Raw genomic sequence first — 27896 nt, 5'->3', positions numbered from 1 at the left:
ACTGCTCGTGCTAATGAAACCCCCTGTCGCAAAATGCGCCTAGAACTATGGAAGTTTTGAACACTGCTCCTGGTAGACAGAACCATCAAGGGAGGAATTGCAGCCTGAATGCATGGAGGATTTTGGAAATGTGACAGGCAGGTTGCTATGCAATGGGGAAGGTTAGGCCATTGTCCCAGGTACACTGGACTTTTAAAGGAGCAGGCATTTATTTCATTGTCACACTTGTGCACACAGCAGGCTCATTTGTGCATGTGCCCAGATGTTAAGGTCAACAGGTACTAACCTAACCTCTCACTGGGGCAGAAGTGAGAATCCTTGTGTTTGTGTGGACACAGAGGCACCTGAAACTAACTTGTACATCTTTACTCAACTATCTCCCTGAGCTTTTCATGTTGAGAATAACTTCCAGTCAATCACCACAAACGTATTCTCCTACCTCTCCAGATTCTGGCAGGATAAAGTCTTCAGCCTGCTGCAAAGAGACATGCAGGCAATGTTTTCCTTGAAGGCTTTCATTGTCTTTCTGGAGTCTCAACAACTCCTCCGAGACATGTTCCCTCGACTGCGTCAGGACAGCCTCCGGTGGAAAAAACACACACAAATATTTCAAAGTCACGGTTTCAAAATCAAGGAAGTTGCATCTCCAACATTTTCTAAGCTCACCTACCCCAGACTGGAGATAGGAAGTGATTTTAAATCATTTAGGAGTCAGTGGGAATGAAACTGCTGCAAAAAAACACCTTACAGCTAACCAACCAAAGATCAATTGCATCATGGTTTCTCATTCCAACAAGCAGCATATTACCAGAAGCAGTAAAGGATAGATGTGTCTTTTTTTGTCCGCAAGGGTGCCCTTGCTCCATTGCAAGGTCAGAGTTCTCAATTACCTCAAAGAGCTTTAATAGCCTTAGAAAAGTTTAACACTGAAAGTAAAATCGATTGCAGCAGACACAATTGAACAATAATTCATACCGACATGATTCCGAAGGTAAACAGACAAAAAGGAATCTTGTTACATGAAGTGAAAAGAAAAATTCAAAACACCCAGTACTAGGATGACAACAACTGTTCTACTGCTCAGAACTGAGTGTGCAAATAAGTATGCATTTGCTGTTTACAAACTTTGCATTCAGCCTTCATCAGTAAAACAATTTCATGGTGGGTAACATTATGAAGAAAAATCTACACCGCCAGTCAAGAAAAGGTATTACAAAATCTAAAATCAGTATCTGCACTTACATATGAAAAAGAAGGAAGTTAAAGGCAAAAACCAGTTTATGATAGGCATATTTTGTGCCTGTCTCCTGAATGGAAGACTGACCTACTGGTCAAGACATGGGCAAACATTTCTAGCCTAGTGTCCATTCCTATCACTGTGAAGTTTATGGGACAGAGCCAGCAACAAACGACACTAGGAAGACACTTTGGGCTCATAGATACCTGAATCCCACCTGTGTAATCCCTAATCCACTTTTCCCACTGTTCTAGTGTGCAGATAGAGTGGGTTCAAAAGCCATGGAAGCAATACAGGCCATTGCTGGATAAGAATAAGCTACCCCAGGACAAGATGGAAGACATAAAACCTCTGCCATCAACCGTCCCCAAGAGACTTTAGGTTGAGCATTTACCACCTTCTGACAAGATAGCCTTCCTGGCCTTTACACTGCAGGCAGAATCCATCATTATTTTATTATTTATTTATTGCATTTGTACCTCACCTTTTTTTCTCCAAGCAGCTCAAGGTAATGCACATGATTCTCTCCCCACCCCACCCCCGCACTTAATCCCCAAAACAACCCTGTGGGATAGGTTAGTCTGAGAGGCTATGACTCATGTGGGGACCGAACCCTAGTCTCCCAGCACTCTAACCACCACACCACGCTAGTAGCTCTGTTGGATTCCTCTGCATCTCTCAGGACATGATCAACTGAGATATCCCTACTCCTCTTATTGCTGCAGTGTCCTCAGCGCCCCCTTCCGCTGCCTTCCTTAATATTCCTTAGAAAGTGGCCATCTTGATGGGTTCCCCACCACCATGTGCATATCTGGGCTCCTCCAACAGCTGGATAAGCAGAGAGAACAAGGAAACAGATGCACACCTAGCTTTGCTGTCAGGAGTCAGCCAGGTACAATCTCCTTATTTCTTTCTCTCTCTATATACATATATGTAGGTGAGGATGGACAGCACTCAAGCTTGTTAACTGTCTGGCATCAACCATTCTTTGCCTCGGAAGGGCAGGCAAGTGGATAATTGCAAGGCTGTCATTTGGAGTAAAAAGCCATACAGTGACATTATTTATTTATTTAAAACCCCAAGATTATTTAAAAAAAAAAGTCTGCATTTCTTTTACCATTTGGTCCTGGACATCTCTCCTGGCTTGAGAAAATGCCTGTTGCAGTTCGCTAAGCAGGGCCTCGGACTCCTGAACTCTAACAACAAGCGAGGAGATCTGTTAAAGGGGAGGGGGGAAAGAAGACCTTATCAACCAACACAAATATAACACAAAAAGGAAGAACTATACAAAGTTTTCAGTAGATGGTGTGTTGCCCCTTGCAATGTTTCAGTCAGTATGTTCAAACTAAAGTCAGTATTGTTGAAAGGGCCACGGACAGATTGGTGGGGATGTCTATTAGTGCAGGAGTTTCTGGTACATGCTTTCTTATATAGCATGCAACTGAAGTCACCCAAGCAGCTTTCTCAACAGCAGTTGATAAAATTTGGGAGGCCATGATTACATACATTCCATTTGTCTTCCATTTTCTATGTGGAAGATCTTCAAGCTTCTGATCACATATCATTCAAGCATAGATGCCTTTGATTCCTTAATTTATATACTGCTTAAAATATTTTTTAAAATCTTTCTGATCAGCGTACAGATAACTGAAACAACAGACAACTTAAAACAAAATATTACAAAAATGCAGAGTGACGTATAAAAATGTGATACAAAGTTACTGGTACATGTAATACAAGTTAATACAAAGTTACTCATATATGTAAATCAATATCTATTCATTTTCCTTCTGACACATTCTCCCTCTCAGCCTCTGGATTCTCACCCAGGGGCAAAACCAACTCTCAGCTCACCTGCAAAAGTCTCACAATGAGAAGAGTTCCTGGAAACAGCAAACATCACAGCCTCTCACTCTAAACTTGCTTTTTATGGGCAGGCCCAAGGTGGTTGGTACTTCCTCAGGCTGCGCACATATATTTTTCCAGCTATGATCTGGCTACATAACTTGCACACATCTAAACTTCTTCTTAGGCTATAAAAGTGGCAAAGGAGTCTTGTGGCCCCTTGAAGATTAAAGGTAATATTCAACTAAGTAACCCCTTTGAAATTAATGGACGTAATTTAAGTCATATTCATTAATCTCAATGGGTCTACTCAATGGGTCTATTCTTAGCTGAATACCTCTACAAATTTATTATGGCATAAGGTTTCATGGACTACAGTCTATTTCATCAGAAGCATGCAATGTTATCCAGAGTTATATACGTGGTGATGGTGATTTTATCGTTTCTGCCGAAACACAACAACATAGAGAAGTCTGGAAATCCTTTGCTTGTTTTACTCTAATGGTCCCCAGAAGCCTGCCTGTGATACTCTGTAATTTTCCCCTTAACTATGATATTGTTTTATCATGCATTCTTCCTTTTCTTTTGTCTATATTTTTAAAATATATATATCAAACTAAAATTCCATGGTTGGTTGATTGTTTTATATCACTGCCATTAAGGGAAGCTGTTTACATAGGGAAATCACACTTATGGGGTTAATCTAGGGCTGGAATAGAAGCATCAGCTTTTCTTGAGTTATTCTCCCAAATCTCACACTGGGTAGGTATTAAGCTGGCTCTAGGTGCTTGACCTTTGAGAGTACAGGGTTAGATGAGGAGAGGCCACTTCTTTCCTCTTTCCTCCTCATACCTTTTTTGCTTTTGTGCTGTGTCTTTTTAGACAGCAAACCTATGAGCAAGGACTGTTTTGTCTTAATTAATTGTATGTACGCTGCTCTGAGCTTACATGGCAATTAATAGCAACTGAAAATAAATGAAAGCTCTTCAATACCAGTAATTGTTTTTTAAAAACAGTAGTCATAGAATCATAGAGTTGGAAGAGACCACAAGGGCCATCAAGTCCAACCCCCTGCCAAGCAGGAAACACCATCAGAGCACTCCTGACATATGGTTGTCAAGCCTCTGCTTAAAGACCTCCAAAGAAGGAGACTCCACCACACTCCTTGGCAGCAAATTCCACTGTCGAACAGCTCTTACTGTCAGGAAGTTCTTCCTAATGTTTAGGTGGAATCTTCTTTCTTGTAGTTTGGATCCATTACTCCATGTCTGCTTCTCTGGAGCAGCAGAAAACAACCTTTCTCCCTCCTCTATGTGACATCCTTTTATATATTTGAACATGGCTATCATATCACCCCTTAACCTCCTCTTCTCCAGGCTAAACATGCCCAGCTCCCTTAGCCGTTCCTCATAAGGCATCGTTTCCAGGCCTTTGACCATTTTGGTTGCCCTCCTCTGGACACGTTCCAGTTTGTCAGTGTCCTTCTTGAACTGTGGTGCCCAGAACTGGACACAGTACTCCAGGTGAGGTCTGACCAGAGCAGAATACAGTGGCACTATTACTTCCCTTGATCTAGATGCTATACTCCTATTGATGCAGCCCAGAATTGCATTGGCTTTTTTTAGCTGCTGCGTCACACTGTTGGCTCATGTCAAGTTTGTGGAGGTAGTGAGTATTTGATCTGTTTAGTCCTGTATGGAGTGTAGGAATAGCTAGGACGGGAACAGGCACATTATTAGTGGTAGATAGCTAGATGAAAGGCCACAAATGAAACTTTGTGAAGTTCTATTATTCTTAGCCTGGCTAGTCATCTTAAAGCACACAAACCTCAATTAATTACACATTATAAACTATCTACCTATTTAATAAAGGCTGGTAGCCTACTACTACTGGTAGTAGTAGTTGCCAATTCTCTCTCTCTCTCTCTCTCTCTCTCTCTCACACACACACACACACACACAAACACACACACTTCTCTCTCTCTCTCTCTCAAAACAGTTCTGCTAAAAGCTTGAACTGTTTTTCCAGGGAACTCTGGGGTTTTACAATGAAAAAGCTTCAGGCCTAGGATACCCTTCTGCAGACTGCTGCTCTTCCTTTAGGATTTTGCTTCTCTCCAGGTTTTCTGTACCTGATTTCCTGAATCTTCAGTGCTTTGTTTCATGTACTCCTCCAGCTCCTGTTTCTCTCGCATGGTTTTTTCGAGTTGGTCATTGGCCTGCCTCAACATCACCTGAAGCTTCTTCACCTATGTGGTTAGGACAAGAGCACACCATAAATTACCTTTCTTCTAAAAGGGGGTGGGGTGAGGACAACTGTCCAACAATAGTATCATAGAACTGTAGAGTTGCAAGGAGCCACGAGGGTCATCTAGTCCAACCCCTGCAATGCAGAAATCTTTTGCCCAATGTGGGGCTCAAACACACAACCCTCCTCAAGAAATTTGAGAAAGTGGGGAAAGAGATATATGACGATTTAGAGGGAAAGGAAGGAGGAGCTATAATGCTGCAGATGATTAAGGAGAGCCAGAGGCCTGCTAAGATGGATATAAAGGAAAAGAAGAATGAGATTATGAAAATCTGGTTTGAATGGAAGAATGAGGAATGGAGAGATCTCCTCATGTGGAGATCTGAAGACTTATGGATTACAAACCTGACTAAAGTGGAAGCTGGAGTTTCTGAGACATTTGGACTTAAAAGAAGTAAGAAACAAGATTTGGACTACACTTTTAAATATGGAGGTCTGGCTGTAAGAAATATGGACCTTATTGGGACAGAACTTCTCCGAGATTTGGTGTTTAATACAAAGGACTATCAAAAAAACCGGCAGAGAGGAATTGAGAGAGAATTAAGAGCCTCGGATGTGAGGTCACCAGGCTGACAGCAGATAGACTGATGGACATTTGTTGGAGCCCGAAACCGGGAAAGGCGGGGAGTGGGGCTTTGGGAATCCAAAGGGTGTACAATTATACTTTGTTTTCTTTTTGTATTTTGTTTTGCTACTTATATCAAAATGGGAAACTCTTGAAAGGGAATTGGGGTCGATCTTAGAAAAAGATATTAAGAATAAGTACTGACGTATAAAGACTGAGGTTTAGGTTAAAATTGGTTAATTAAAATGAAGTAAATATAATAAGGTAAAATTTGGGGTTAAGAACTTGCTGAACTAAAAATTGATCTGGAATACAAGAAGGGGAGGTGTGGGGAAGTCTGGGAAATATGTTATTGAAAGTAAGGAATGCAAATTATATGTGTGGTTTTTTCTGTTTTTTTGTTTTTTCTTTATTTTTTGAAAATTTCAATAAATATCTTTTTAAAAAAACAACAAACACACAACCCTCCGAGTAAGAGTCTCATGCTCTACTAACTGAGCTATCCCAGTAGGTCAGCATTCACTGACCTCATGTTCTCTAGATGCTCTGAACTTACAACTGCCTTGGCCGATGAGAGTTGTAGTTCGAAACATCTGGAGGGGTCAAGACTGCTGTAGAGTAAAAAAAAAACACCATGAATTAATGTTTGCACTCTTGATGAGAGAGTGGCTGTGACCAAAGGCCTCTCTGTATAGGAAGCAACCTTTTCCAACACTGCAGCAACTGATTCATTGCACAGAATTCTAAATTCTTTTCCTAACTGTAATCAAAATGTTGTACAACTTGCCTTTTCTTCTCTGCAAAAAAAATCAAAAGCTTTATGCAAAGACTGCAAAAATCAAGTATGCCAAGTTTTCTAGATGTAGGTGTAGCTATGCACAAAAAAGCTGAAGTGTAACATATTTTAAATGTGAAGAAGAGTTTGAACTTTTGGACATGAGAGACTCTGAAAGATCTGGTAGCAGTTAATCTGTCTGCCAGAGGGGCTTGCCTCAATTGATCAATGAACCAAGGGCAGCCTTCTCCAACCTGGTGCCCTCCAGATGGGTTGGGCTGATGGTAGTTGCAGTCCAAAACATCTGGAGGGCACCAGGTTGGCAAAAAGGCTGCCCTGGGTTAACAACCCCCAAACTCTTTTCAACCTCCAATTTTAACTCAAGGGGTGAATCAGAGGCTGAAGTGAGTTGAAAGAGAGGAAAGGAGCCCCTGCACAAACTCAGGGGCTCTTGACTCACCTCTCATGCAAACAAGAGCGGAGTTGTTATCACTGATGTGCAGAGGTAGGTGGAGTGCAGAGTTCCCTGCAGCCACAAGTGACCTGTGAATTAATTATACGAGAAAGTGAGTGCTGCATTGTGAATGGGTGTACTGTAGACCTCCTTGATCACGTGGAGAAGGGATCCCTGCATTGAAGGGGGTTGAACTAGTTGATCCTATGGGTCCCTTACAACTCTACGATTGTCAATCCAGGAAACCATCCCCGAGTCAACAAACTCTAAAATTCAACCTCAGCCAACCCTAATCTTGCAAACAAGGTCTCTACATCAGAGATTGGGAACCTACAGCTATTATAGAATTCCAAATGGACTCCAGTTCCCAACAGACCCAGCCAATAGGGCCAGTGCTGCTTCTAAAGCCCAATAATACCAGAGGGTTGGTTGCAGGCTCCCCACTTCTAGAAATGTGAATCTCAGAAGAATATTGACTGAAAGTACAGGCTGAGTCATGCTTCATTTGTGAATTGCCTAGTCCTAAACCATCCAAACTTTATGTTCTGCACAAACAGCAAAGAGGTTTTTATTACAACTGCTTTGATACTGGTAACACTTGCAATAGGAAGGAAGATTCCCTTTCCTCCACCACTCTTGTGTGTTGCAACTCTGCCAAAATAGTAAAACTGATGGCGCTTATGCACAGAAGGGAAGGGGCAAGACAACTCAATGTAAGACATTTCAATAATAAAGTAATACAGTACAGAAGTTCTTGTTCTGCAGCACATTTTGAGCAGGGGCAGTCTTTGAACTGCACAAGGCCCAAAGGCCACAACACTCGCTCCACCCACCAGATCACACCTGCCTGAGCCCAGATGCAGCCAAAGGCCTCCTCTCCCTGCTATGAGTAGCAACAGAGGATTCAGAAGCCTGATGCACTTCAGCTGCTCATTCTCATTTGCCTCAGCTTGACTTGTGCATGGGAATCAGCAGCTGAGATGCAGAACAGGAAGAGCTCCACAGCTTTGCAGCTACCGCAGAAGAGAAGGTGGTTAGACCTTATCAGATGGGCAATATGCAGGGAGCAGAGGTCCCAGGTGTTGGGGACTCAGCTGGGTCTAGACTGAGCCTTTGAGAAACCAGCTGCCTCCCATTTTAATTTAGTGCAGCGTCCCCCAACCTGGTGCCCTCCAGATGTTTTGAACTACAACACCCATCAGCCCCAGCCACCACAGCCATGCTGACTAGGGCCCATACTGAACCTCTGGAGTACAGCAGGTTGGTTTAGTGGATGGGGCGGGTTCAGACTCAGATAAAGATGCATCTATTGATTCCCGCCTTTCAGATAAGAAACCACAACTCAAGAAACACTCATGATCCAAGAGATATACTAGTCACATCTTGAACTGAGACTCAAAGGTCACTGTTTGTGAGATATTTCGAATGTCCAGTGATAATGGCAATCTTATCAGATCTTTCCGGGAGGGAGGATTCTAAGTTTTTAACCTGAAGGTTGAACAAGGAAATAGATCAACACAGGTGGGGTTTCTCTCTTAAAATGCCAATTGATTATAGAAGAGAAATGTTGATCATGTGCTCTGCTGACTTAGCTAGGGAGTTGTTAATGTATATATTTTTACTGTTTTGAGGGGGGTGGGAACCAGATACAACAAAGGAAGAAAATTCTTACAAAAAGAATACCAAGCTTGCAAGTAAACTCACAAGTAAAAAAACCACACCACATAACCCATTGAGCTTCCTGTCCTTTCCCAAGCAGTACATGTACACTAAAATGTCAGAGTGAAGGCACATAAGAAAGTACCCATTTAACACCAGGGTAAACTAAGAAAATGCTGTGTGTAAGAGACAAAATAAAAGGAAAACAACTATGAACAACAGCTAAGTAGAAAGAGCCTAACAAGAACTTGAGCAAGAGTGAAACATTCAGCCACAAAGCAATGAAATTAAGCATTTCAGATCTTTATATAATGTAACTGAGGAAGTGGATTATTGATTTCATTATTAACACAGCTGATAAAAGAATACTGCTAGGGAGATGTTAGTTACGTCAGATTTAACAAAGTTGAAGCAGATGCAGAAGACTATGTAGAAGATAAAGAGTGAGAAAGGATGGCTTCCTAATTTCATACAGCCCATGGCCTAATTTTACAGAGGTGGGAGCCAGGAGGAGGAAGATGACGACAGGAGAGGAAGAAAGGCCGGACAGATGGAGCCATGTGGAAGGAGAGAAGATCACTTGGCAAGCAATCAGTTCAGATCGCTGGCAAAAGTGATCTGTCCTTCCCTGAGGAACCCACTGGAGGGGAAGGTGGGGGGGGGAGGACGATGACAGAAAGAGAGTAAGAGTCTGACCCCCTTCCACTTTTGTTTCTGCCCAACACCACCCCAGGGTGCAGCCCCTAACACATTACTACTGCAAAGGGATGTGGACATGGCCCTCAAAAGAAAGTGGTTTCCTACCCTGAAAGCAAATTATACTTTACAAGAAAAGAAGCAATTCTGGGAACCACAGAATCCCTCCCCCCCCCCCCCGCAAGTGTCAACATTTCTTCCCCTTTATACTGAAGTATAAACAGTTCTATGTGAAAATTTTACTTCTGTCTGACACTCCAGGAATCATTTTATTTTCTCATTTCAAAGGTTGAAGGCTGGCCAGCTTCACTTCTGCCAAAGTCCATACAGCCGAGAGCTATGCTGCCCTCTAAGTACTCAGTGAACTGGCAGCAACTTCTAAGCACCAAGACCCTTTTGCATGGAAGAGGACCCACCTGATCCCTGGTTTCTGCCTCCTGGATCTGGATTACTTGCAACTGTTTCTCATAATTGGAACACATATCGCAACGCCGGCCCAGCTTGTTCCCAGCGTTTTGCACCTGGAGAACATAAAATTCATCATTTGCCATAGAAGCTGCAGAAACTCTGTAAAAACAATGCCAAAGTATCACAGAAGACTGCACTGTGATGGCGGCTGCAGCAAGTGCTGGTGGAGATTTAAGGATTCTGGGCAGGGCAGAGAAGTTTTTTTGTACTTGGTGGATGCAGCATCCTCCACAGCAGCAATCTTCAGGAGGGAGGAAGATGGTGGATACAAAACTTACCTCTTTCTGAAGGAGATTCCACTCGGTTTCACTAACTAATCTGTAACCGCTAGGAGATACGTAAGCGTTCTCAACACTCTGTGTGATGCTGGAGAGCAGGGATGCTGTCTCCTCCTGCTCCGGTGTCATAGCTGTGATTGCTTTCTCCTGGTCTTTGGTTAACATAAACCCACTGGGCATTTGCAGAGAGCCAAGGGAGGCCGTGTCAAAGTTCTCTGACATAGAGTCCGCCCCAACTAAGGGTCCAAAGTCAGACTCATCAAGATTCCCAGCCGATTTGGCTTTGTTGTTGTAGCCCAGAGTTTTGGCCTGCAAGGATCCTGATGTTCCCAAGCTGTCCGTTGACTGTGCCCTCCGCAGCCCCTCTTTGAACATGTCGTTGTCTGACTTGAGAGATTCTCCCGAAGACAGCAGGGCATCTGTGTCGAGTGAGTGGACTGAACCGTGAGTACTGTTTATATGCACCTATAATTTAAAGAGAGATAAAAAACACTTAGGCAATGCTTACAGCTGAGAAGAGAAGAAGCTGCCTTATACCAAGACCCAATCCTGTCTACTCTGACTGGCACCTTTCCTCAAATTTCTTGTGAGGAAAGGTTGCAACGTTTGGGACTTTTTCATTCAGAGGAAAGGCAGGTAAGATAGAAGTTTATAAAGTTTTGCAGAGCATGGAGAGAGCAGATAGAGAAAAGCTTTCTTCCCTTTCTCGTAACACTAGAAATCATGGACATTCAATGAAGCTGAATCTTGGAAGACTCAGGACAGGAAGCCCATCTTCATGCAGCACACAGTGAAACTATGGAATCTGCTCCCATGAGAGGCAGGGATGGCCACCAACCTGGATGGTTTTAAAAGATGACTGGACCAACTCATGGAGGCTATTAATGTCTACTAGTCATGGTGGCTCTGCTCTCCACAGCTGGAGGCAGTAATGCTTTTGAATACCAGTTCACTGGCCTGATCCAGAAGGCTTTCCTTATATTTTTTAGCAGCTCTGAAAAGTTTCAGCCAGAGATCTTTCCTTGTAAATTTCACCAAGTTTAGCATTTGACTTGGGAGAGCTGCTAGCCAGATTCTTCTAGGAAAGCTACAAGCAGAGCACAAAAGCAATCGCCAACTCCTGTTGGTTTCATGCAGTACTTTACATTTACAAATACTAACCTTCTGTTTAAAGGTTATGGCCAGTTGCCACAAATAAACAGATGAAGAAGAACAGGTCTGTCTAAGACTTTCTAAAGGTTGACAAGTTAGTGTCCACTATCACACTTTGCCTTAGAAAACTTCACGTATGCATTTCTGTTGTTTGATCTACATCTATAGTGAATCAGGCAACCCTATAACATCCCAATATTATATATGGGAGAGGAAAAATAAATCTCTTTGATCAATGTCTTCCGCACCCCACACTCTCGCCCCCAACTAGACTCCAGCAGAGGTGGGTAGAGTCCCAAATTCCCTGAAGCACATAGCAACAGAAACCTGAAAGAACTAGTTAGTAGAACATGAGACTCTTAATCTCAGGGCTGTGGGTTTGAGCCCCAGGTTGGGCAAAAAAGATTCCTGCATTGCAGGGGGTTGGACTAGATGTCCCTCGGGGTCCCTTCCAATTCTATCTTTTAATGATTTTGTTATTCCATGTGACTAATATTTCCTATAATTCCTTCACAGCATTAAGAAGGTTGCTAATTCAGGACTGTTGCCTGGGGATTAAAGTAGAATTCAAGCATTTTTTTTAACCAAACAGGAAGCAGCGTTGTACAAAGTCAGACTTTTGGTCTATGTACAATCAGGGTTGTCAACATGGCTGGCAGTGGTTTTCCAGGGTTTCAGGAAGGGATTTTTCCCAGGACCACCTGGAGATGCCATTGGGGAATGAATATGTGACTTTCTCCTGCATGCAATGCATGCCCTCTACCACTGAGCCCAAAGCCCCTCTCGTGTAAACAAGCTCACAGGACTTAATCTGAAATGAACATCCTTTTTAAGCATGCCTGTAGCAGTACGTCTCCTTTTTGTAATGAATGCAGGTGTGTGTGTGCGTATGTGTTGCTTAAAACCAACTGCACAACTCCAGCTTCCTATTTTACTACAGTATAGCCTTTGCAGGAAGCAATATGGCACGATGTGCTGGCCAAAGCAACATAAAAATGTCTTAAGGGCTTAGGCGTCAAACCTCAAGTACACAATTCTCTTGTGTGGCTTACCAGGACTTCACTAAGACACAGAGAAGGCAATTAGTGCTGGTGGGAGCCAATTATTATGGAACCTCATTTAAAGAACCCATGTAAATCCTATTAACATGCCCTATGAAAAACTGGCTTACAGCCACCTTAAGTTAAAGGATTAAAACAAAGAATTTTTCCCGTAGACACAAGAATTATGTTCTGCTGCTTCACAACGCAACTGAAAGAAGAATAGGCAAGATAACAAGGGAAAGACTGTCAGTCCTGAATATACCCCAGTAAAACTTTCCGTTTTAATATGGAGAAATACTGACTTTGCTCTACTGAGGGTGGCTGAACTTAAAACCAACTCAGTTTTAAAAGGGATAAGGAAGACAAAAACTAGCACAGCAAGTACGCCCAGGCGATCAACTTAGAACAATGGTTACATTCAAGCCAAAGCCAGTTGTTTACCAGATTGCTTATTAAAACACATAAATAATGGGGTGTAACTGTGCAACTTGCAAATTCAAAGCCAATTCCTATCACTAGAATGGATTTCAGATTCACCACCACAAGAATTATGCTGCGTGACCTGGCAGAGACCAGGGTTCAAATCCCCACTCAGCCACAAAGCACAGCGGGTGAGAACCACATATGCCACCCTGCATGGACATACCTTAAACTTCCCAGTTTAGGAAAAGGGCAGCCTTCACCACCCCAGTGCCTAGCAGGTGTATTAGACTACAATTTCCATCAGCCCAAGCTGGAACAGCCAAAACATCGAAAGGGCACCAGTTTGGCAAAGGCTGGTTTAGGAAATCAGCTCCTCTGCCTTCACATGTAGTAACTTGAGGCTTCACACCATATTTAACTACCTTTACAATTCAGGTTTTGTGTGCAATCCAAATCTTTAATGTGCATATTAAAAGGTTAGACTGGACCCCTGACAGTTAAGTCCAGTCATGGACGACTCTGGGGTTGCGGCGCTCATCTCGCTTTACTGGCTGAGGGACCCGGCGTACAGCTTCCGGGTCATGTGGCCAGCATGACTAAGCCGCTTCTGGTGAACCACAGCAGCGCACGGAAACGCCGTTTACCTTCCCGTCGGAGTGGTACCTATTTATCTACTTGCACTTTGAGGTGCTTTCGAACTGCTAGGTTGGCAGGAGCAGGGACTGAGCAATGGGAGCTCACCCCGTCATGCGGATTCGAACCAAAGACCTTCTGATCGGCAAGCCCTAGGCTTTGTGGTTTAACCCACAGCGCCACCCGCGTCCCTACTAATGTGCATATTACCAGAGTTTTAAGATGAGGATTTAATTTTTGTGACATTAAGGCTTTAGAAAATTGCTGGATAACTGATGCCTCATGCTTCATTCCGAAAAAGAGGGGGAAGGTCCCAAAGGTTGAGAGAAATATTTCAAAAGGAAAAACAAAAACAAAACAGTGTAGGAATTCACTGGGAAAGAGCTGAAACATCTGCATTCCATTGTAGGCTGAGTAGTATGTTGAGTATATAGTTATCAACTGTCAATTGTTAAACTATTTTTAAAAGGACAGGCCCAAGAATGTAAGATAAGGCCTGCCACATCAGGCCAATGGAAGCCCTTCTAGGCCAGTATCCTGTTGTCACAGTGGCCAAACAGATGCCTCAAAGGGAAACCAGCAAGCAACACCCGTGCACAAGAGCCCTCTCCCCTCCAGTGGTTTCCAACAAGCGGTATCTCTTGCCAAAATCTTATGCAAAGCCAAGGAAAATTACATTCTGCTCATTTAGGTCTTGTCTTACTCCAGCACCATTTGTTTCACATTTACTAGACTATAGCCATACATTTAAAAGGCAGATCATACACCAAGAGTACCATTCATTATGCTAAAACTTCAAGTTTGGCAACACATGATAAGCAAGACTCCAGCTACAAAGGCTGGGGCTGCTGAGGAGGCAGGAGACCATCTTGGCTGAGTCCTGGAAGACCTGCTCCCTGCCTTGCAGGCCTTTCCCACCTGGCCTGGGAGGGCGGTCCCTGACTGACTCCAGCTACAAAAGCTGAGGCTGCTGAGCAGACTCTTGGACTAGGGTGATGTCGGGTTTGGGGGTTGTTGGGAGGAGTTGTTGCTATTGGTTTTTTGTAACTTTATTTTAGCACTTATTGTGATTTATGTGAATATTGTTCAGTTTGGTTGTGTATATTTTAATGTTTTATTTATTGTTTATGACTACTTGTGGTTATGTGATTTTTTTCATGCTTCAAGCCAGCTTGAGCATGGTGTGGAAGGCAGCATACAAATAAAATTATGTATGTATGTAAGTAGCAGTGAATGAGAAAACTCATGTGACAAGACAGGATCACATGGAAAATATCCCTAGATGTTACTGCAACAAGGTGAAGGACTTGCCTGCCACAGGGGGTATTGGGTTTAAGGTTACCCTCATGCGACACGGTTCTTTGTTCCTTTGAAGAGTGAAGTGCATCTTGTCCTCCAAGCCGTGTCACACTCCTTACAGGTTATTTTATTTATTTTATGTTGACATTTATACCCCATCTTTCCACAAAGGAGCTCAAGGTGGTGTATGTAGTTCTCCTCCTCCACATTTTATTCTCACAATAACCCTGTGAGGTAAGTTAGGCTGAGAGTGAGTGACTGGCCCAGTGAGCTTCATGGCCAAAGAGGGGGTTTGAACCCTGGAATCCATGACAGGGGTTGCAGTTTGCTCTCAACACACTGTAGTATTGGTCTGAATAAGCCAAGATGGCTACCAAGGAGTCTCCATTGATTTTTGCCAACAGTAGCGTTTGCTAAAATTAAATACAATCAATAATGTTTTGGGAAACACATGCCAAACAAATCAGCTTTACCTCTTCACCAAGGAACTGCGGAAGGGATTCATCATGAGTGATGGAGCTTACTTTCGATTCATCATCGGGGCCTTTCTGCTTGTCTTCCTTCCTTTTATGAAGTTTCCGCTGCTCTTCATCTTCCTAAAAACAATGAAGTGTTTTGATGTGCTTTCAGCATCACCTATACCATTATGAATTTCAAGGTGGCAGATGACGCCTGAGCGCCTTGCTAAGCAGGGAAGGAATCGGGGGACGGGACGTCCCAAAGGAAAATATTGCAAACAAAAGAGAAATGGAGCGTTAGGTGTCAGAATGACTTAAGTTCTGGATTGAACGACTGAATGATTGCGAGCTCTAAGGTCCAACTGAACACAATCACAAAATGGTGGGCGAATAATAGAATCACAGAGTTGGAAGGTACCCACAGGATCATCTAGTCAACTCCCCCTGCAAGGTTGGGGGCAGGGGAGCTTGTAACAACAACAACCCTCTAGTCATCTTGATCAGGGAAGGGGAACCTTTGGCCCGCCAGATGTTGCTGCACTGCATCATCCCTGCATCATCCCTGACCACTAGCAATGCTGGCCAGGGCTGATGGGAGTCAGAGTTTGGAAACATCTGGAGGACCACAGGTTCTTCATCCCTGATCTAGGCGTACTGCTATTGCATCAGCTTAGAAGTCAGCTGCCATCAATTAGTATCAGTCACACATGTTATCAGGCCTTCATAGATCTCAGTCCAGACCACAAGTGTGTTAACAAACAGGGATGGGGCAAGAACTTGAAGCAGGGGTGCTCAACTATGCAAGTGCATCTACTGGAATTGTTGCAAGTTAAATTCAACGCAGGCATGGGCAACTGCAAGCAGCACCCGCCCCCTTTGATTCTGCTCACATTCCACAGCCCAAGTGCAGCCTTTCAAGTCACCAAGCATAAACAAATGGAGCAGCTGGTTTGCATGACAGATGATCTGAAGGGCTGCCTGGAGGGGAAACCGCTGCTGGAAGCAAAAGGTCTCTACCATAGGGAAGCTTTGGGACATGTGGGTTTAATGCAGCAGGGAAGAACAGGTTTGCTTTCTGCTCACATTCATTTTGAGTATTCATAATAGTCCTCCAGTATTTGCAAATCCTAGGTCATTTATGAGCCGAGCATGAGGATCTCCATAGACCCCTCGTCACACGCACATGGCAAGAACTGAAAGTGCACGCCAAGCGCAAAACTCAAACAAGTGAACCCAGCTGCAGAGCCATTTGCATCAAGTCGCATGCATCTCACAAATATACGTCACATGTCATTTAGAAATTGAACATGTAAAAATGTTTACCCTTTTTATGGATGGGACTGTACTCGGCTTCAGTGTTACCTAAGAATAATAAGCGATCTCCTTCACAGAGAAATCAAATACACGCAGAGCAGGTCTTTTTATAAAACACATTGAGGTTGTTTTGGTTTTTTGACAATCAAGCATAAATTTTATGAAACAAACATACATACATACATACATACATAAGCTGTCTCAAACACAGCAGATAAAAGAAAAACAAAGAAGCCCACCTATCTCGGGTGCACATACATACACACAACACATTAAACCATTGTAAATGTGTACACACATGACAATGCACACTAACCTCCTTGAAACAATTTCTGCCTTAATAACATATGTCAAAAAATATTCAAAACCCAGAAACAAATGCTCTCCGCATCCTTGCACTCCAGCCTCCTTGTTACCAAACGCCCACAATTATTATACTCTGAAAAAGGCAACAATATTTGATTGCAACACACACACCAACCTGATCTTTCTTCTTCAGTTCTTCCACTTGCCGAAGCTGCTCAGAGGTCAGCACCATTTCCATCCACTGCATGTCCCTCATCAGCAAACGCTGCGACTCTAAGAACTGGTCGTTGGCCTTTTGCCAGGTGTGCTTCAGCTGGTTGTGCTGCTGTCGTTCCTGCTCTAATAGATGGCAGACTATGCAGAAACAGACAAGGATAATGAATTGGGGTTTTAATGGTCACCATTCACTTCTCTCACCCAAGTAACTCTGGTTACATTTGTTTGCTATTCCGCACATTAGAGCTTTTTACTTAAATCTAAGAAAATGCTCACATTTTCTTGCACAGAAACAAAGTAGGCACTTATTCTCGCAAGAGTCACCATTTATATGATCTAGGCTAGGCTCTACCCTGGTTGACTGTAAATAAGCAATTAACATGCTTGGAGGGGCCCACCGCCTGCCTCCCCATTGCCTCTTGGCATCAATGGTCCATCCAGTCCAGCATCCTGTTTTCACAGTGGCCAACCAGATGCCTGTGGAAAATCCACAAGTGAAACCCAAACACAAGAGCACACTCCTCCTCCTGTGCTTTCCAGCAACTGGTACTCATTGCTGCCTCCAAGTGTGGAGCCAGAGCCCAGGCATCATGGCTAGTAGTCATTGATAGCTGTATCCACCATGAATTTGTTTTAAAGCAGTCCAAGTGGGTACCCATCACTGCCTCCCATGGTAGACAGTTCCATAGTTTAACTATGTGCAAAATAACTGCAGAATTGAAGTCTGGGACAAGCTCTGCCTGCAAATCCCCACCTTTTTTTACTGTCCTGTGATTAAAACTCTAATGATCCCCAGCACCACGCTCTGTATGATACCACTGTGCGGAAAGTAAGTGGAACATTCTGGAAGCCAATGTGGGCATGCAGTTCAGCCCAAGCACTTGGGTGCCCGCTCCTCATCTAAAGCACGGGTCTACTGTTGCCACCTCCTATGCAAAGGGGAGAATTCACACCTTCATGAAGTTCTTTCCGCAGCTTCTCTGCATCTTCCTGCAGAACTGATTTCTGAGTGTTCAGAACAGCCACATACATTTCTAGATCGGTCCTGCAGGATTTCTCAGCTTCCAAATAATGATTCAGTTCTTTAACCTGAAAAAGGTATATAATCAATCAGAGAAAGATTATGGTGAAATGCATGCAGCTGACTTCAGTTGCTGTACTAAAAAAACTGAAGTTTATAGCCACTTAGTGAATTCAAGCACATTTCTAGGAATAACAAACTCCACTGAGAGTCCTTTACTCCAGTTCTATAGTTGCTATCAAGTTTTTGTGGTGGCACACACAACCTTCATAAATTCAAAGCCATTAAATAGCTCAACAGCATTTAAAGATACTATCATTAGTCATTTCGAATAGAAAGCTAGCAAGTCACTAGAACTTACTAGCATCAAAATCAATCAAATGTATCTGAAAATGCTAGAAACTAACAAACCTGCAAGGAGTGTATATACTTGCCAAGATTAAAAACTAGAGTCAAAGAACAGTAAATAGATCTTGGAACATTTTCTTTATTGTTCAGAACACAGAGGACACCAACTCAAAGGCCGCACACATACAAGATTTCTGTATCCCAAAATGAACATACTGGTAGTCCTCTAGTCCACACAACCATCTCTGCCCTGTTCAATTTGACATGTCTACAATACCTTCCCCACCGCTATCTGTGGAAAGATAGAGCCTGAAGCTTTAGACTTAGATAATACACGTTGCTTATCTTTCAAGATCTGCCTGCTATACAAGATTTTCTACAATCCTCTGCTGAAGACAAACAGCAAACCCCAAAAGTATTAGGCAAAGCAGGGGAACGATGCAGCATCCGGCTAGCCTGAAGATTAGACAGCAGAAATGTTACCAGTTTTATCAGTAAAGATGGTATAAGAATAAAAGCTCCTACAAAACACTACTTTGGGGGGGGGGGGGAGAGAGAGAGAGAGAGAGAGAGAGAGAGAGAGAGAGAGTAGCTTGAAGGCTCACAACCCACAATTGGTTCTCAGTAGGTCCCTCTTCCCTTTCACCTGTCTCACACCACACCATTACTGTTGTGTAACCCCTTCAAAAGCCAAGCTAATTCACTCAGTTCCTTCCTATACATCATGCTCAAATTCTATTCATACTAATGTGATATTCTTGTGTTTTCGGTTGCAGAGTGGGGAAAACAGGGCTTGAAAGATTAAGTTTACAGGCAGGTCCTGCTTCAAGATGTTTGAGAAGCACGATCTATGAAAAATATTAGTTTCCTGCATCAAGGCAGATGACCCCATTGCAATCTTACAAACACAAGATCTTTGGACATTTTCCTCACCCACCTTTGAAGCCTCCAGCTCCTTTATCCTTTCTTCAGCCTCTGTCAGTTTGTCTTTCAAAGTTGCAATCTCCTTTTCCATGGGCATCACAACTGAACGAAGCTTCTCTGCATCTTCTTGGGCCTGAAGTCAACATTAAATGATGTAACAAAGCAACAATGGCCCAGGGTTCATTTATTGTTCTATTGCTTGAAGTGTAACAGAAATGCAGCCTCAAATTGCAATACTCCTATGCAACCCACATGCCCCAAATGTTGATTCTGACCGAGATGGGCCACAGAGCCCAGAGGTTTCAGACTTTGTAGCCTTTCAGTAGCAAACATGTTTGTGTAGGATGGCTATATGTTGCAGAGGCTTCTGGGAGGCATGTCTCACAGTGGGACTTACTCTCGAGTACAGAACCGTGGACCTCAAATTAGCAGCTCTTGCTGAATCAAGCAGCCAAAGTTTTCTAAGTTCAACAATTCACTTAGAACATTAAAATGATACCATGAAAAAATACTGACCAGGCCTGTTTAACTTCAAACAAGGCTTCTGAGTTAATGTGTCCTCTGACAACAGTCATGGCCCAGATCATTTTAATATATATATATATTTAAGCCTAACTTACTGAAGGCTAAGGGAGGCATCAACAGAATTAAAATTTCAAAATAGTTATGAATATGTCATGCTTTCCACGCAGCCCAACATTTCACACAGGGTTCCTGCACCCTGCTGCAATTATTTCAGGTTGGGACAGGGATACCGTCTTTCTATTGCTTTCATGCTTGAATGGCCCTGTAGATGCCGTTGGACTCCAGCTCTCATCAGCTTCAACCAAAAAGTTAAAGATGATGGGAACTGTAACCCAACAACATCTGGAGGGACACAGGTTGCCTCTGCCTCCACACTCAGCTGATAATGAAGACATTCTCATGCAAACATGCCTTAAACCTGTAACATCAACACACAGGAACGTATCAGCCCCTGCCAGTTAATTTTAAGTAGCCAAAAAGCAGCCAGTTAGGTCAGCCAATATCTACAAGTATTTATGTCATGTCAGGAACGTAACTACACATAGTAGCCATAATTGCACAATTGCAAATTTCTCTCATTCTCTCTCTCACACACACACACAAAGTCAAGATGTTACTGCCTTTTAAGCAGATGATGCGTTCCAGGAAATAGCTTCCAACTCCTTAAATGCCTCAATCAATGCCATCATTTTTAGTCCACAGAGGAGCCTAAGCATTAAGGCTCCCATTCTGTCCAAAAAACTAAGTATGTTTTACTATAACCACACTTTATGTGTAAAATTAGAAATATGACTTAAGGGAAGCAGATTCCTGCATTTCACAAAACACCAATTCTCAGTGACAAAAGATTGTGATATTTATTTAAAATCAACTAAACCATTAAAAAAATGTGCATCAGTACTTTACGTAAAATTTCACATGCATCTCATTATAACAGCTCTATTTTTAAAAACACACACAAAAGCACGCATTTTCAAATTATATCAACAGGGATATGCATACAAGGAGACCAAAAAAAGATGTTTGTACAAGGAAGAATTCACCAGGAATTCCCCTATACAAGTCCCACTGAAACAAACAGGACCTGCACAAGAGAATTTCCTGGTGGGCTACACCTCATTAAGATTTGCCCATCTCCCACACTATCCCACAGCAGCACTGCTTCCGATCGAGTCAGGCAACCAAGAGGCACATTTTGGCATGGGCTAACAGAGGTTCACAAGAGCAACAATACCTGCCCCCTATTGACCTGTTGTCAAATATTCACAGCCTCTGAACACATGGGTTATATGACTGGTCACCAGACTGAGTTATGGCTGCTAGGCCTATCTTTCATATATGCTTCTTCAGATCACAAGTACTGCTTATACACAGGTTTCTGTGATGATCTGCTGCTCAGCCATGGACTCTCAATGTTGTGTCCACACTTCAACTGAGTATGCTAGAGAGGTTTAGTTACCCACTCTTCCTCCAATGAAATCAGGGCAGTATATGGATGCTTCTCTCCCACTCCTTTTATCATAACTATCCTGTCTATGGCCCTGTGCTTAAGAAAAAGTCAATATAAGAAGAGCCCTCGGATCAAAGGTTTAGTGGGCCAGATCCAGAACCCTTTCCCTCCCCAACCTCCTGCATGTCACTTTGACAGGTGGGGGGGGGACAACTTTACCTGTCCCATGTCTACAGTCACATGACATATATTTGTGCCAAATCATACCAGGGGGCAAATGGGAATGACTGGAGGTTCACCTTCACTGGTCTGTCTAGTCCAACATTCCTGGTTCCCACAGCAGCAAACCAGATCCCTATGGAAACTGCACAAAACAGGACCTGAGGGCAATAGCCCTTTCCTGCTGCTTTTCCAGTATAACAAGTATACCGGAGAATGCTGTCTCTGATTCTACAGGTGGTATAGTCTCACCATGATTAGTAGCCACTGAGTTGCATCCTCAATGAATTTGTTTAATCCCCCTGTAAGCAGCCATCTTACTTATCGACTAAGATAGCAGCCACCACCACATCTTGTGGTAGCTTAACTATGACCTGTGTGAAGTATTACATTTTATTTGTCTTGAATCTTCAGTTTCACAGGATGATCCTAGGTTTTAATATTACGAGAGGGTGAAATAATATCTCTATCCATTTTCTCCACATCTCTATCGCATCCGCCTGCTTACTTGTCTCAGGGTGCCTGAGTAGGGAATACTAAGGGGAAAGCGGAATAGCAGGAATGGAGTTTGTGTTGGGGGAGAAGAGAGGGGAGGAAGGGGAATAATTTAAAGAGATGTTTGTGCTACAAACCTAAATTTTGTGGGAATAATTCAACTCAGGCACACAGCTTCAAGTTTCAAAGCAGAAAGAGAACATTTCTAGTTTATACCAGCTTCTGTTTCCTACTTTTATTTTCTAAGGTGACTAGTCATGACGAAAAGAGGGTACACTCCTAGTTATGTTATTTATTTCCCAGTTCTCAAGAAAAAAGACAATGGGCAGACAGCTTCCAAACAAATCTGGCAGTACTACATGTTGAAGTATGCTTTGATTCACCTTCTTCATATCATTTTCCAGGTTTTCCTCTTCTTGCCCTTCGGAAAGACGTCTTCTCAGATCCACTATTTCCCTTTCCACGTTCTCTCGGTATTGGTTCCACTGAGCTCGCTCTTGCTCCAGCCTGTGATGAAACTGGAGTTCATAGTCACTGACAGTTTCTGTTTAATAACAACAACAATAACAAGTTGCTCATCACTTCTTTAATCCCCCACATCTTCTTTAGGTGACAAGCTCATTAAAAGGCTGGCATATGTCTCGGAGTGAGATCTTTAAGCAGATTATTTGATGTCCTGCTGAAATCAACAACATATGCAGCTGCCTCATACAGAGATAGAATGCTGGTCCATTGACCTCAGGATTGCCTACTGCAAGGGTTCAGAGCTTGGTACCTTCCAGATGTTGTTGGACTACAGCTTCCATCATGCCTGTGCGCCAACCATGCAGGTTGAGACGGATGACAGTCAGGATCCAGCAAGATCTGGAGGGCCAAAAGTTGCCCAGTTCATCTGCTCTGAGTGGCAGCAGTCCTCCAAAGCCTCAAGAAGAGGATGGCCTACCCCAGTCCCAGAGAAGCCAGAAACTGAACCTGGGCCTTCTGCATGAAGAACAATGCTCTACCACAGAGCTATGGATCCTCTCCACCTTAGGAACATACTTCCCAAGCAAACAAGTAGGGTTCAGAGGTCACACTGTTATATATTTAGCACATTTCTCACTTGCTATTCAAAAATGTTCCAGGCTTGACCTGTCCCAGAACTGTAGGGACCCCCACTGAGAAGACCCTCTCATGTGTGTCATCATTCCTGAAACCTCTGAGGGCAGTGGAAATCAAATTAAAAACTGGCCTTGCCTGCCAATCTTAAATACAGAGCTGGTCTATAAAGATGGAGGTGACAGTTCAGGAATTCGGAAGGCAAATGTTTATTTCTTTTAACTTCTGCTGTATTTTTCCCCTTCTGCTTCTGCTGATTGTTTCATAGTTTTGTTAAATACACAAGACTATATCTTTTCCACCATTTCTAACTTGCTTGTGATTATGAGTCTTTTTATATATTTTTATTATTTACCTACATTAGCATTTGAAGTAAACTTTAAGAAAAACAGGATAATAATTTGCTAAGTACAGTATAATTAAATGAAAAATGAGTTTGGGGGCTGCAAAAAGTATAGAAAGCCAGAAAACTTACTGAAGGATGACCTCAAATGTCAACGTGATATCTCAAGCATGTGGTTTCAGTGCTACTAAAGCAGTGGTTTGGGGATTAGCAATATCACTGAATATGAAACTTTTTTGATAGCAATTCACCCATTTCTGTCAGTCCCACCTTTCATGATAGCCTGCAGAGAAGCAACCTCTTCCTGCCATTGCCTCTTCACTTCATCAATAGCTTCCTGCTTTGTATTTTCAGATACTGTCGCAATGGCTTTAATATTCTCCATTTCAGCCTGGGCTTCCGTAAGCTGTGCTCGCAGTTGCTCCAGATCATCCTGAGCTGCCTGAAGTACTGCATTTTGCCTCTTCAGATCCTCTGAAATGAAAAGTAGTTCCACTTAAAAGCACAATACATTAATGCAGAGGTTCAAAGTGAAGCCAAGGGGACAGAACTCCTGCTGTTCCTCATTTTAGCCATAAATGAGTCTGTAAACTCTACACTTAGTTTACTGCTTCATCTAACCAAGAGGATCACTGGCATCTCACTTATGCCTCTACCATGCTAGGAGTGGGAAAATTTACCTTATGCTCAGCTATATTTCACATAAATAATTATTCCCTTGGCTATGAAACAGAACTTCCCAGTACAAGAACTTCTCCATTACATCACTGCCATACAAGTTCCCTTTCTCCCTTTAGGATTGGTGATATAGAGCTGGCATGGGAAGCCTCCAGTTCATGGGCCTAATCTGACTCACCAGGCCTCTTAATCTGTCCCGCAACACTCTCCCTTGGGCAGAAGGTAGATCAAACCTACTGTTAGATTATTGGGTGATTTGCAATAATTCAGGCAAGGCGGGGAGATTCTGAAGCACAATTGTTTTAACAATAGCAAGAAATTGATATTTTCCCACGTAAATTAGATTGATGAAATGGAGCAAGCTAACTAGGAACAGACTTTGGTATGAAAGGAATATGAGCTCATTCAGTTCTGGTATTGGTACTGATTCCTGTACAGAAATAAATGCCTAGTCTCGGAATATGCTCATAATAGCCTGCTCTTTAAATCTAATATTTTTGTTTGGTGGCTTTGGTTAGGGTTCTACTACAAAATGAAGTAGATACAACAGGTCTGAAGTCTGCCCACCCCTGTCACACACCTTCCCCTTAGGCCATGCCCCTCACTTGTACTATTTTGCAGCAAGTTCTCTCATCATACATCAACACATTGCAGCATTTTACCTCTGCACTGAGAAAGGGCTTCCCATTTCTCACCACACAGCAGGGAAGCCAAAGTGAGAAAGGGAAGAAAGGGAAGGGAAGGGCGTGTGAATGGGGTGTGAGGGTTGGTCCTGCCCACTTTGGGAACATGCTCCCCACTTTCTCTGAGAGATTTCAACACATTGGGGGGGATGTTCCCCATCCCTGGTGTAAAAGCTTTCCCAAATTTTCCATCTGTATAGGAAAGTGAAGTCCAAAGTAATATACAAGGAAAGAGTTCCAGACATATCAATGATTATCATTAATGTAGTGGTTCAGGCTTCTTTGGAATTTCTAAGGGCACATATTTAGGCGTCATGGGAATTTAAGTAGTAGTCTATCTAATTTGATAAGGGCATGAGTCAGACCTGTCTGTGTACTGTGACCCGGAGCTTGCCAAACTTCTACCAATATGCCCAGGGTGTATTTTACTCATAAAGCCACCAAGGTTTGAGTCTGGTCTCAGATCTTTTAGTTACCAGCTCTCTTTTCACTACCAACAAGGACATTCTTTGTCTCCAATCTTGAAGTCTGTGATACAACAGTCAACACAAAAACAATGAATACGTTTCCCTAGTAGTCATGGCACTTCTATCCAAACAAATGGGATCATCAGCTCCCCATGGAGGTTTTAGGATGACACCAACATTTCCAATCAGTTGACGCTTCCTGAGGTGTTCTCTAAACTTGCACAAAGAAGCTGAGCTAAATATAGCTAGACATGTAACTAGATACATCAACCTAATCCACAGGTGTCCGGTGGTTTTACCCACATCAAGAGACAGAAGCAATGAATGCAAGCACTATATATCCCCATTTTAAGGTGTGATGTTCTGTGTCGTTCCATATTCTGGTAGTGACTCATTTTGGAGTGCACAGTTGTGACATTCTGCAAGACAACAACGCATGTAGTTGAAACCCCAAACTCACAATGTGATAAAACGACACCAAATTAAAATAGCTTACTTGTTCAGTTACTCTAAAGACCACATGAATGACTACAATTTCTACATTCAGTAAATTTAAGTATTACCTTCTTTAGCCAGATACAGCTCTTTAAATTTTGCCCTCTTTTGATTAAATTCCTGCTCACGGTGCTGCTTCGTGCGTAGAAATTCAGCATTGACTTTTTCCAGTTCTGCTACTCGTTGAAGGAGAGCTAAAAATGGGCCAATGGGGAAAAAAAGGCACATGACCTCAACAATCAAACGAGCTGCATTTCATCACTTACTCACTAAGGCAAATCATTCATCAGAAAGGAACATGGCAAAAAGCATAAAGCGTTTGTCCGGATTGACAGCTTTGCCCTTGTGGTTTAATACTTTAGATACTAACTAGTTTGCAGGGCTAGCACAAGACATTTCACTGCCTGAGGCGAAAGATGACATGTGCTCTTCCAGTCAATAGTCTCTGGATTGGCAAATGAACCTTAGTTTCACCAATAGGACGTGAACAGCATCCTCCAGTATGTCAGAAGGTGACAGGTAAATTTTGGAGGTATAGAGCAGGCCACAGAAGACACAGCTGCCTCACACTACCTAACAGTAGGGCTGTCCTTGCTAGTTTGTGTTTTTTAAAGCAACAGATGCTCTTATGGACTGTACCACCAACTCTAGCCCTCATGTCTTCCCCTGGACTGGAAGGGACCAGCACAGGTTAGTATGAATCCTATATGACTATCTGACTTTTAGCAACTATTTGACTTCTGGAAGACACCTGAAGGCAGCCCTGTATAGCCAAGTTTTTAATGTTTGATGTTATACTGTGTTTTGATTTGCTGAAAGCTGCCCAGAGTGGCTGGGGCAACACAGTAATATAAATAATGGGGGGGGGGTGTCCTGTCCTGTTTTATAGTTATTATGTTGTGCTAAATCAATATACCTAACCCACTGCAAAGCCTTCACTTTGAAGCACAAAATATGCAGGGTGGTAATCCTGTACACAGAAGCTGCCTTTGCTTCTTCGCTTATGTTAGGGAGGAGCCATAGCTCAGCGGTACACATGCTTTGCAGAAGGTCGTGGGTTCAATCCACCATGACTTCATTTTAAAAGGTGACAGGGAAAACTACTACTGAGACACTGGAAAACTGCTACCGTATGGTATGTCAGGATGATCAGGTGCATTTTACATCCTTTTGCACCGAAACGGGTCTTAAACCGAGGCGCGCTTTCCCTAATGAGGCCTCCTGCCACTGATGCCCTTCCACCGTTCGGATTCCGTTCTTAGACCGAGGTAAAGTTCGCAAACCAAGACACTACTTCTAGTTTTGCGGAGTTCGTAAATTGAATAGTTCGTAAACAGGGCTGTTCTTAAACCGAGGTACCGCTGTATACATAACTGAATAAAGTGTTCTATTTGCTTCTTATTTTGCTTCTTTAATGCTGGTCAAAGACTGTAAAAATAAAGATCTGATTTGATTTGCTAGCACAATAAGAGACAGTACTGGGCTAATGGTCCAACTTAGTTCACCAACTGTGAGCAAAACTGAACATGACCATAGCTGGACATATTGCCACAAGTGCAGCAGCACATTTTCAAGTGTTAACAGAAGTTAACAGAATTATTATTAATATTACTACTGCTGCTGCTGCTGCTACTACTACAATTTCTTACCCACTATTCAGCTTAAGGTCACTGTATTAAAACCCCAAGAGGGTTTTGCTTCTCCCATGGCCACAGCCACTAATTTCCACCAGAAATTAGGCATGGCTTTGTCTCTCAGCTGCCCAGTTGGCATTCTACTTCTAGCTTCTAGGTCACACATCTCAACTACAGCCTTGTCTTTCTAACTACCAGAAATCTGAGGGAGGGGGATCCACCCACTTACCCTCTAGCACAAAGCCACTTCTTTCATTTACCTTAAAGAACCATGCTTAGGTCATTACCAAGCAATTTGCCTGGCTATTCCAGCAATTGAATTCTTGTTGGATCCAGGAATTAGGATACCAGGTACAGCCTACCCCTCCTCCACCTCACAATAATACCT

The 27896-nt window shown here is 42.8% G+C and overlaps 1 protein-coding gene across 4 annotated transcripts in view; it reads right to left on the bottom strand.

The window, feature by feature from the left end:
- Window positions 1–27896, bottom strand: part of RABEP1 (rabaptin, RAB GTPase binding effector protein 1) — a 54291-nt gene that overhangs the window by 7144 nt on the left and 19251 nt on the right. Inside the window, exons 2-14 of one of the 4 annotated variants that reach the window (XM_083587589.1) lie at window positions 25943–26068; window positions 23822–24025; window positions 22494–22654; window positions 19435–19554; window positions 18082–18217; window positions 17088–17266; window positions 16616–16654; window positions 15308–15430; window positions 10285–10749; window positions 9955–10059; window positions 5214–5330; window positions 2355–2453; window positions 440–580 (exon numbers count right to left, since the gene is read on the bottom strand). In XM_083587589.1, coding sequence (XP_083443715.1) covers window positions 440–580; window positions 2355–2453; window positions 5214–5330; window positions 9955–10059; window positions 10285–10749; window positions 15308–15430; window positions 16616–16654; window positions 17088–17266; window positions 18082–18217; window positions 19435–19554; window positions 22494–22654; window positions 23822–24025; window positions 25943–26068 — 2015 coding nt within the window. The remainder of the gene's footprint in view (window positions 1–439; window positions 581–2354; window positions 2454–5213; window positions 5331–9954; window positions 10060–10284; window positions 10750–15307; window positions 15431–16615; window positions 16655–17087; window positions 17267–18081; window positions 18218–19434; window positions 19555–22493; window positions 22655–23821; window positions 24026–25942; window positions 26069–27896) is intronic. The other 3 variants (XM_083587590.1, XM_083587591.1, XM_083587592.1) reach the window with 3 other exon arrangements.

Source organism: Podarcis filfolensis (genome assembly GCF_964270895.1).
Source record: "Podarcis filfolensis genome assembly, chromosome: 15".
Taxonomy (NCBI): domain Eukaryota; kingdom Metazoa; phylum Chordata; class Lepidosauria; order Squamata; family Lacertidae; genus Podarcis; species Podarcis filfolensis.
This window is presented reverse-complemented; position numbering and strand designations above follow the sequence as displayed.